The sequence below is a fragment of the Humulus lupulus genome, chromosome 3 (assembly GCF_963169125.1).
Source record: "Humulus lupulus chromosome 3, drHumLupu1.1, whole genome shotgun sequence".
NCBI lineage: Eukaryota > Viridiplantae > Streptophyta > Magnoliopsida > Rosales > Cannabaceae > Humulus > Humulus lupulus.
In genome coordinates this window covers 6,415,556-6,427,444 of record NC_084795.1, presented here as the reverse complement: position 1 = coordinate 6,427,444, position 11,889 = coordinate 6,415,556, and the positions used below count along the sequence as shown (strand labels likewise).

Sequence of the window (11,889 nt, the reverse complement as noted above, 5' to 3'; positions counted from 1 at the left end):
GTTGGTATATACCTTGGGGTATATTTATATAAGCAGCTTTCAGAGAAAGAATGTCGAAAACAACTTCAACGATCATCACAACTTTTATTTTTTTATAAATAACTTTTTCGACATTAAAAATTTTCTATTCCCACTTTACCTTCCTAACTCTCATCACATTTTTATTTTTTTTTATTTGAGCTTTATTATATACTATTCAATTTCAACCTAGCTACATACTAATATTACTACGTACGTACATACATACATGATATTAAATATAAAACGTGAAAAACTATCCAATTGTTAGTATCATATTGACTTTTAGTGAAAATTAATGTGTTCTGAAAAGTTTAATAATAATTAAAAAATTTGTTCAAAGGCAAAGTTTGAACTAATATTACTATAAAGAAATAAGTATTTTATATAAATATAACACCACACTTAAAGTTAATAAATATGTTATAATATTGTAGTGTATTGAAAATTACGGGCAATAGGTGGGAGTAATTTATATGGATAATTTGGAAATTATGGGCTTATTTGGTATTATTTTCTGTTTTTTATTTTCAGAAATGAGAACAGAAAACAGCTTTTGTAGTTTTAAAAAAACAACAGGTGTTTGGTTAGTGTTTTCTAAAAATATTTTTGTAGTTTTATTTAAAAAAAAAATCTTAAATAAATAAATTTACAAATAGAATTTTTTTTTAAAGTTTGCAATTAATAATCAGATAAAGTAATATGAAAGCAAAAATGATGAAAAATAAGGAGAGAGAAAATAACTATAGAAATTTTGAGGAAGAAAAATTGAGAAAAAAGAAATTCATGCAAGCAAAAAAATGCGAGAGAAAATTGCGAGATAGAAAAAATGAGGAGAGAGAAAATTATGATATAGGAAGTGATAAGAGAGAAAATAATTAAATAATAAGTGATGAGAGAAAACAATGTCAAACACCCTTACTTGTTATCAGAAAACAGTTATTTAATTAAGGTGCCAAACACCCTCAAGATTTATAAATGAAATTATATAAGTTGAAAAAAATAAGAGTTGACTTTGGCTACATGGATATTTCAATTGATATTCAAGTCCGTTGATGTCATTTTTCGTCAACTTGAATATGAAAAGCACTAAACACATAATTAATAAAATAAAGAAGAACAATAAGAATTTTACGTAGTTCAGCAGTTAAAATCTTCTTAGTCTACGAGTCAGTATTATTGACTAGTGATATTCTTTTAGAGCTTTAACAAAGCAATTTAGCAGAGTGTTCTCCGTACCAAATTGTGCATAATTACAAATGAAATTCTTCAGTCTATTTATAGACTGGTTAACAAAATATCTCCCATTTTATTTTGGGAAGTTACAATTTAAATTTGAAATAAATACAAATGAATGCATTAATTACATAATATCCCATGATAATCGGGCTTTATTATCAGATTACAACAAATCCCCGAGGAATAGGGATTTTAAAACAGCAGCCGCGTTCAAACTGGATTACCGACCTCGAACATACAACTTATACACTTTCGAGATCGACCCACATCATGAGCTCGTAATTCTGCCTAACCTTTTTCTTAGCCAGTGAATTTACCGAGCTCAACCATCGGAGATCAACCTCCTCGAGCTTGCAATGAAGGTTTGAATTGCACTCAGACTTCGGATAAGATTCATCATTTCCAGCTTGATGCCTAAGCTCGAGCCTTCTTAATTGGTGCTCGGTCGCCAATGAGAACAAATCAGGAAACATGATAATTTATGTAAGTGTTGAACCTCTTACTTACTATTTTTCGAGCTTACACAAATCCACATTAATAAGAGTAATTAATTTCGATTGTTAAAGAATACAAATTATATAGTATGAATTAGTTTAAGCTCAAAATTTTATATTTTAAAAGATTGTAGTTATTATAACATAAACTTTACTTGTATATTATTTATAATTAATAATAATATGGAATCAGATTTATTACTTTTATATTTATATATCAATACTAGTAGTATGGCACATACAATGTATGCATAGCTGTTAAAAAAATTATTTACTTATAGCACGTTTAATTTTAATAAAATCTAGTTTACTGTTTTTCTTAAAATATATATATATATAATAGAATGGATTATATTTTTATGTATGTATGACATCTAAACAGAATATTAATATATATACATATATATTTACATGATTACATAATATATGTATAAAATATAATAATATTAAAAAAAATTAATAATAGAAATAAAATAAAAATAGAAAAAGTTGTAGACAGTAATATCTATACATGCATCAACTATTTTTAATTTCTAATATTATATGTTTAATATAATATTAATTTTAAATTTTATTTAAGTTATTAAATATATGGTTTTATTATTTTTAGATAATTATCATAGTAAAATATATTTAAAATATCATATTTAAATTTATTTATTTTTAAATTTAAATCATATTTATAATCAACAGTTAAATATAAGAATATTTTGTTAAATATAATAATATTCTATTAAGGTTAGCGAAAAAAAAATAAAAAAAATTTAAAACAAAAAATTTCCGTTATTTATTAAGTTTTTATATAAAAGAGATATATTGAATTGAAACTAAAATTAAGAGTCAGAAAAATATGGCCGGGTTAGACTTATTGGATATATATATATATATATATATATATGCCTTTTGTAGATTCAATGTAATAAGTATAAGTGATAGTAGAATTTTAAAGTCAATCATGATATATACACTATAGCTGTACAATTTTGCTTGGTATATATTGAACTATTAATAAGAACATTTGTAATTCCACTAATCATCAATTGGTTTTTAGATGGAGTCTCATTATTCTTGTCATGATATCAAGAGCCAATTCCCTAGCGGGCATTCGATCCACACCGATCCAAAAGAGTGAGCCAAGCTGCACGAGATCCGTATAGTGCGAAAAGACACTTGAGATCCAAAAAAATAAGCGAGCTGACAAAATGGGCCACTTGTGATCAGGTGATTCAAGATTGGTGAGCGAAAAATCGCCACCATCTTGAGAGGGAATATTAGACTATGGTGTCCCACATGAAATATGTGTAAGAATATTGAACTATTAATAAAAACATGTATAACTCCACTAATCACTAATTAGTTTTTAGATAGAACATCGTAATTCTTGTAATAAGCTAGGTTTTAAACTAGCTAGGTCGTACTCGATCGTAAGTCGCATCTCATACGATAAGACACACACCGATGGTCATCAACTAGTATCTAGGTCAAAATCCTATCTTAATTAATTTTACTTCAATTCATAAATGACAATTTTTCGTATTGAGAAAACTCAACGTTTTATAGTTGACCGAAATTGTGGATTTAAAAGAACTAATATAGATAAATATATATATATATATATGATAAACACATCAATAAAAATATTGGGCAAGATATGAAAAACCAATCTATTATATTATGAAAACAAAATTTGGTGGTCACAATAGTCTAAAAAAGAATAACATAGCACCAAAAGTATCAACCACGGAAAAGAAAAGAAGATTAAGTGAACTGAGACCTCCCAAATAAATTTTTTTTTTTTTTTGCTGGTTTCATTCCAAAACTAATTATTAATGAGTCGAGTCTCTCGTATATTCTTATCAACTAATCAATATTTTCACACAATAATTAATCTAAAACCCTTCAACATCAGTTTAGTAGAAACCCTACAACACATAGATTGTGGTAACCATCATAGTTGACAACGTAGGATGCCAATTTTAAAACAATTGATGATGACGTGGAAGACCACACCCTCCATGTATGTAGTATAAACTTTTTTCACCTACATCAAACAATTATTTTGTGGTAGGTGTTTTTATCAAAATAATTATAATAATAATTGGTGTAAATATATATATAGAAAAAAATTTTGTTTTTAAATTTAATTCTTTATTTATTATTTAATAGATATTATTTACAAAAATAACTATTTCGTGTCTTTATTTGTGTTGGTTTCATTGGTAGATGTGTTTTATCGGTTTTTCAGGCAAAAGCTCAAAACTATTATTGTTGAGACTAAATTAGGCTTGAGTTATTGAACTACGAGTCAAATCTTTCTTTCTTGATTCATTATCTCTGGTCTTAGCTTTAGATAATTTTACAGTGTATAATAACAAAAAGTAATAATATGTGCACTCAAACATTACACGGCGATGTAGCAATTTAGTCTAGTCAATCATTGTTTACATTTTCGAGAGCATCAATCTCTTTATCATGTCACTTATAACTTTAATATTGTGACCTCATTGATTGACTAAATGTGGTTTTAGGCTAGGCGAATTGTAACCGGTTTCTTTACAAGTATTTTTTGACAAAAATATATATTCTATATAATAATCTATTTTATTTTTTATTCAATTTAATTTTTAGTTCTTTCTTATTTTAATTAGAATATACATATAATGCCTTTGAATTAATTATAATAATAAGAAAAATTTAAAAAAAATATGGCAAAAAAGTCGACCCTATTAACACACATGGTAATATGCAATTACTTTAACTTTATGCCTAATAAATCAACAACATTAGTCTAATTCCTCTTTATCGTTTTTGTCAACCCTACGTGACTTTCCTCTGCGATTATTTTTATCATTTTACACAACTATCAGACGTAAATATATGGATCTTGAAATCGAAAATGGTTAAATAATATTTAGAACTACTCATATTATTTAATTTCTTATTCATCAATTAATTTCCAACCAGACCAGTCAACTTACTTTTTGTTTTCCTTTAAATAAAAGTTATTTTTTGTTTATATATCAAGAACCTTTAATTTTTACTTAAACCAAAAGTATAAATAAGTCAAGATTCTTGTATAAATAATACTTTACATTCTTCAACATTTTTATTTAGAATACTAGATACAAATATCACGTTGACTTACTTTTATTTATAGAATTTATTAATTATTTTTATTAAAGTTATATTAATATTAGATAAATTTTAAATAAATATTTTATTTTAATTAAATAATTTATTTATTTTTGTTTAAGTTTATGTTTTAAATAAAATATACTATTTTAATTAAATAATTTATTTAATTTTGTTTAAGTTTATGTTTGTTCTAGTTTTTGAATTTGGGAGTGAAAACAATAGATTATATATTATATGTTTAATGTAATATTAAATATATTATATATAGATTTTAAATTTATGTTTTTTGCTAGTTTTAAAAAAAAAAAATTGTTGCTAATTGACATTGGATTATATTAAATGTTTAATATGATATTATTCTAATAAATGAGTTTAAGTTTAACTAAATTTTATTTAAGTTATAAAACGTATGATTTTATTGTTTTTAAATCATTATTATTGTAAAATATCTCAAAAATATCATATTTTAATTTGTTTAATTATTTATTATTTTTAAATAATTATCATTGTAAACTATCTCAAAAATATCATATTTTAATTTGTTTAATTATTTATTATTTTTAAATAATTATCATAGTAAAATATCTCAAAAATATCCTATTTTAATTTTTTTAATTATTTATTTTATTTAAGTTTAAGTGTTTACAAACTACACTTAAATATAAAATTATTCTGTTAAATATAAAAATATTCCGTTAAAGTTAACACTAAAAAATAAAAAACCTTTAAAACAAAAAATTTATGTTATCTACACACTTATTATATAGTAAAGATTTGCGGTAATATAATATTTTAGTCCAACTAAATTTCTTTGTTAAATATGCATACGTGTTTGACACATGTAATGTTTTTATATTTGTCCAACTCATAAAATAAATAAAACAATTTAAAATTTAATTTTTTAAATAAACATAAAATAGCTGAATTTATTATTTAATTTTTAAAATAAATTTAGAACTATAAAAAAAAAAAAAGGAAAACCAAATCAAATGGGTGTTCATCATCTTGACTTGGACTGCCTTCAAAATATGTAAAAAAAAGTAAATAAGTGATATATATATATATCTATTTTATTAATTTTTTTTTTATTTCTCTTGGAATTCGCTTACTTATTACGAAAATGTCAAGAAATAAAAATAAGAATATTAATATGAGAAATTCAAAATTATACATAATTAAGATCGTACTAAATTTTTTATAGTTTTGTTTGTTTTTGACCATAGGATCTAGTATATAATTCTTAAAACAAAATGTGAAAACATCATTTATTTATTTTATGATTCATAGTAAAATAATGTAAAACTAAATTGGAATTTAATTTTGAGAGGTTATTAAAATAAATAATAACAACATCACTTACACAATATATTTAAAAGAAAAGAGAAAAAAAAAATCAAAGAACGATTCTCTTCGGACCTTAATTTTGATTTTTTATCTGTTTGAAATTTGTGTTTTGACAAATTATTTTTTTATTATATATTTTATAAAATGGTTAATTAAAATTGGTTTTAGGAGTTTATTTGAACAATTTATAAAATATAGGGTCTAAAAATTAATTTGTCAAAACACAAGTTCCAAACAATTAATGAGACAAAACACAAGTCCAAAAAGGGTAAGCACCAATCTGGTACCCTATATTTCTGTAAAGTATCTTTTTGGTACTCTGTATTTAAATAATACTCATTTGGTATCATGCATTTTCAAATCGTACATATTCCTATATTTTTAAATAGTATACATTTAGTATCATAAACTCAAATTAAATTAATTAAAATTTATCAATTTAATCAATTACTCTAAATTATATAAGTTCTAAATTTAAATTTAATTATATATAAATATTCTCAGTTTAGTGATATTGATAAAATTTTATTTATTAAATATGAGTCTAGATTATCTAATATATATGATTTTAAAATCTATAGTACCGTATCAACATTGTTAAAAAAAATATATCAAAATAACATTTTACAAAAACAAATATAGCAAAGACTAAATTCTAATCCAAAAATATATAAATCATATTTAAAAATAATTCCGGAAAAAAAAACAATATTAAAACTTACTACACCTGTGGCCGCTCCCGCTAACAAAGCCATCTTTATCAAAGCCGACAAAAAAGCCGAACGAGACAACTAATTTTCCAAAACGAAACTCTCTCTAACAAATTTAACTTTTTTTTTAATTAATTCGTCCCCAAATCTTTCCTAATTTACTATTTCACCCCAGGACTTTTAATAATAAATATTTTATTATTATTACATGTCAATGGTCAGAATCGCTGGCTCAACTCATCACAGCTTCGCTTATTCCAATCCCATTTAGTACTTTCTCCCAATTCTCTCTATATATACACATCAAACCTCTAAGCCAGCTCTTAACAAATCTCTTAATTAATACGTATCGCCTTAATCAAAATCATGAGTCCAGTAAATTTCATCAACGATCAAGATCATCATCATCATCATATCACGATCAACGGTCCACGACCATCTCCATTGAAGATCAACAGAGACTCTCATTCGATTCAGAAATCAGCACATAATTTTCCCGGAAAAGTTCATCACCATCAACAACAACACCAGCAGCAGAAGCGGCAGCCGGTCATTATCTACACACATTCTCCCAAGATCATCCACACTCAACCGCGTGATTTCATGGCCCTCGTCCAGAAACTCACCGGCCAATCGCGATCGGACAACGACGAAGAAAATGACGAAGATGTTCGTGACGACCAATCTTTTGGATCCAAACGACGCGGCGATTCTTCTTCAAACGACGTTAAATTAGAGGATAACGAGTCGGGAGCCTCGTACTCTTCCGGTGTCTCGACGGACGAGAATTATGTTAGCGGCGTCGGTTCTCGTGATCAAGATTCGGCGGCGGTCAACGGCGTCGTTTCGAGTACGTCGTCTGCTCCGTATTTTGGCGACGTTCCTTTGTTTACTCCAACCGGCGCCGGTGACTTCTTCTGCTCACCGCGGCCTGTTTATCGATTCTCTGATACGACGTCGTTGTCTTTGTCGTCTCCAAACTTGGGGAGCTCGCTTAATTCGCCGTCGTTTCTCGAGTTCATCAAAGGGCTACCGGAATATTGATAATCATGATTATCATCGCTAATTAAAGCGTAATTGTAGTAATGTTTGATTAACTGTATGGATATATAATTAGATAATTCAGTTATTATCATCATTCATTTTTTTTTTTTTTTTTGTGAATTATTAATTTTATTTTCTGAACGTAGGAAGGATACGCGTTTGAATTGATAGATTTGGAAAGATTTATGTTTTCATTTTTGACTTTATTGTCGTTTTTTGCAAGTACAATGGTTGAGTTGAGATATATAATTGGAGTCAAATTCAAATGATGAGAAAATTTCTATAAAAGACTCAGAAGATGAGAACACACACCGGTCTTGTATTATTCTGTGGACTCATTTTTATTAAGATTAACTAAAATTCAAGAAATATATTCTAAAGATAAGAATTTTGAAAATTCAATAACACGCGGTCTTGTATTTTTCGAAGATTAGATAAAGACAAAGAAGTTCGACAAAGAAGTTTGTATTAAATATCGTTGTTATTATTTTATTCCTAATTATATAGATTTTCATTAAAAAAAGATATTTAATACATTAATTAGGAGAGTGTTTATCAAAAATAAGTTTTTATTTCGTCACTTCCTATAATTCTATTTGATAATTTTGAGCAAAATAGTTTTTCAAACACATTCCATAAATCGTCCAAAAATTTTTACACTCGTTATTTTATATAAAAAAAATTATCAAAATATCATTTTGCACAAAAATGTTAAAATAAAATAATTTATTTTCTCACTAATTATTCAATAAATTATGTTAACTCAAGATTTTAGAGTTAATATGATATATATATTAGAGATGTAATTCTCCCATAAAAAAATAATTATTGAAAACTCAAACAGATCGAGCCGTTACTAATTATTTGAACTATGAAATAGAGATATAAGGCGTTAAATAACAATTATATATGTATAATTTATTTTAAAAAATGTATTAATTGTGATTAAATATTTTAATTAAGATTTTGGGACCACTACACTAAGTATTTGAACGCTATCCGAACCACTTGTTACTTATTGTTAGTATTTTTCTTGTCTTCCAATCATTAATTATTGAGTATTACTATTTGGTACCTTAAGGTATCCAACACTTACATGATGTGTTATTTTATGGTTGGTTAGCAATATCTCATAATACTTATTAAATTCAAATGTGTGAGACCCAATATTAGATTACACCCGAGCACTAGTAATATCTTTTAGCATTTCTATAGCAGTAGTTGACTCAAGAATACTAGTGGGGATCATATAAATATGAACACTATTAAACTCATAGGCCACTTAATTGGTAAGGTCAGTTAGCCATGTGATTTGACCAAGAGCTCTAATCGAGACCAACCTAATTAATTATTAATTAGGAAAAGGAAAGGGGAGAGAAATGAGATAATGAAGATGGACTCCATAAAATTTTATATAGTACATGTTTTGATCGGTAGAAGGGTCAAGTGCTGGAAGACATTAGAAGAGTTTATTAGCTGTAATTGTAGAACTATATGGTTACTCTATAATTTATTCACGAAGACTTTTCTTTGATAATGATTCAAATTAATTTATCTAATTGATAAGGAATAAGAGTTGGTTCAATTTTAATATTTATCTATGTCGTTTGCCACATTTGTCCACCTATTAGATTAATATAATTAACCACAAAAAGTCATATCGATCGTAATTTGAATTGTGCATCACATAAATTGACTAAACATACCCTTAGGTTAGACAATAAACTTAATAGGACGATTTCTATTCCTATACCTATTTGTAATGTTATTCCTCGTCAATCTTAATGGTGATATAATCATTCTTAAAAAAAAAACAAAAAATGGTGTAGATTTTTTTTTTTTTTGTAGTAATATTTAATCATCATAGGAATACCTTAGTGGTGATTTTGTAGTCCACCTTATTAGTTGGCGTGTTTCAGTAATTTTGTAATATTTGGTCATTGTCACTATTCTTTGAGAAGGGATTCTAGTAACCCGACATTATGATAAAGTTAAAAGTCAACGATGTTTTAGGCTATCTGATGAGCTACATTTTATTTTCAGTTTAACATTACTAGTTGTATGTTGTTTGAGTAATTGTGGTTTGTCTCTTAATTAATAGAATTCTTCATTTTTTTTCAAATAAAAAATATCTACTTAAAAGTTGCAACAAACAACTAAGAAATGCAAAATTTCTTTTATAAAAAATAAATGAAAAGAAAAAGTAACAATTGCCAACTTTTGTTTGTTGCATTAAAAAATATAAATGAGCATTATTCTAAAGTAAAAGAATCACAATCAGGTGAAGGAAATTTGAGTGGGGACAAGTTGGATATAGTAACAAAGTATAATGTGGTGTACTTGTGTTATTCTATTTATTTCTTCTTGACTAGAATAGTCTTACAAAAAAGTCATACAAGTGTAATTTTAAGCATTTGAAAATTCCTGATCTTGTTTTCCCCCCAAAATCTGTTGTTTGAATTTATACATGGATTTTTCCATTTCGAAAGAAAATTTTGGTAGGAATCTGTCTTCTTATGAATATTCTTTTCTACTCTCTATAGTCTATGTTTAGCGTAACACTAAATAAATAAAACTACTGTAACCCTCCTAAAAATGATTTTCTTTTCATTTTTTATGGGTCATTTGGCAAAATGACTTATTTTTTGAAGAAATTTTGTAATATGGCTTAGTTTTGATAATTTTTTGTAAAATGACCTTCGACACTCCAGACAGCTGGTCGAAAAATTCAAATAGCTGGCCGGAATTTTTTGACAACTGATCAAAATTTTTACAAAAAAATTATCAAAACTAAGTTATATTACGAAATTACTTAAAAAAATAAATCATTTTTACTACTCACTCTTTTTTTTATTGGTTACAAAACTACGTACATAACTCATGCATGAAACCAATCAATCCATGAATTTTCAGAAACTATAATAAGTTAGTTATAATGAATCATATGTAATCCATGTATACATGTTTTAAAAAAAACAAAAAAATTATTAACAACACAAAAATTTTGAACTACTTTCCATACGTACAAATCATTTAGGCCTTGCAAAATAAGATCCAAAGTCTCAAGGCAGTTAGATGGATTAATTAGTACTATATCCCATCATTACTTTTCAACTTGAAAACCAATAATGACAAAATTATGTGAAACAACCAAAGAGTATTCCTCTTTAGTACATTGAGTGTAACATTTTTTAAAGCCTTAGGTATATTAGTATTTTGATCAAGGCTAGCTTAACATTTTCTAAAGCCTTATTTTGAGACCTTTTTTAAAGGCCGGCCTAACAACACAAATAGTATTTTTCTTTCGTCCATTAACTATAGACACTTTTCATAAGGGTCATCTTAACATTTTCTAATTAAGACCTTAGATATATTATAACATTTTTAAGCCACTCTTCTCACGATTTCTGTCTCCAAATATCATCTTAATATTCTGTTGAAATTCTTCTCTGAACCTTAGCTACTAACTTGTTGAGCAAAACTAATCTATTGGCACAAAAGCTAAAATCTTCCCTGTTCCCGAATTTGCGAAAGTCTTTTCATGTTGTCTTAATATTTTGAGAAATGCTAAGGGACACCATTAGTGCCCAACACTACAAGAATGTGGCATACCGCTATTGGTATAATCCAGTATCAGCTCCCACACATTTGAATTTAATAAGTATTATGAGGTATCGCTAATCAACCATAAAGTGTCATCTCATGTGGTGTTGGGTATCTTAAGGTTCCAAATAACAATACTCTAATATTTTTAGCACCACGGTAGATTGATTGTGCATATGTTTTTTTGGCTACATAATAATTTTATTTCCCCTAATAGAAGAAATCTCATCATCTATATGTATTATTTTTCAATAATGATGTGATTCAATCACTTTTAAAAGGTAAAGTATTATTATTCAGTT

The 11,889-nt window shown here is 26.4% G+C and overlaps 1 protein-coding gene across 1 annotated transcript; it reads left to right on the top strand.

The window, feature by feature from the left end:
• Positions 1–7,186: 7,186 nt before the first annotated feature.
• LOC133821943 (VQ motif-containing protein 20-like) lies at positions 7,187–8,082 on the top strand. The gene has a single exon (XM_062254125.1). It carries the CDS (start codon positions 7,307–7,309, stop codon positions 7,982–7,984), a length of 678 nt encoding a protein of 225 aa, XP_062110109.1. The 5' UTR covers positions 7,187–7,306; the 3' UTR covers positions 7,985–8,082.
• Positions 8,083–11,889: the final 3,807 nt, after the last annotated feature.

Coding starts and splice junctions, on each gene's coding strand:
- LOC133821943 (XM_062254125.1), top strand. CDS start 7,307: ATGAGTCCAGTAAATTTCATCAACGATCAAGATCATCATCATCATCAT.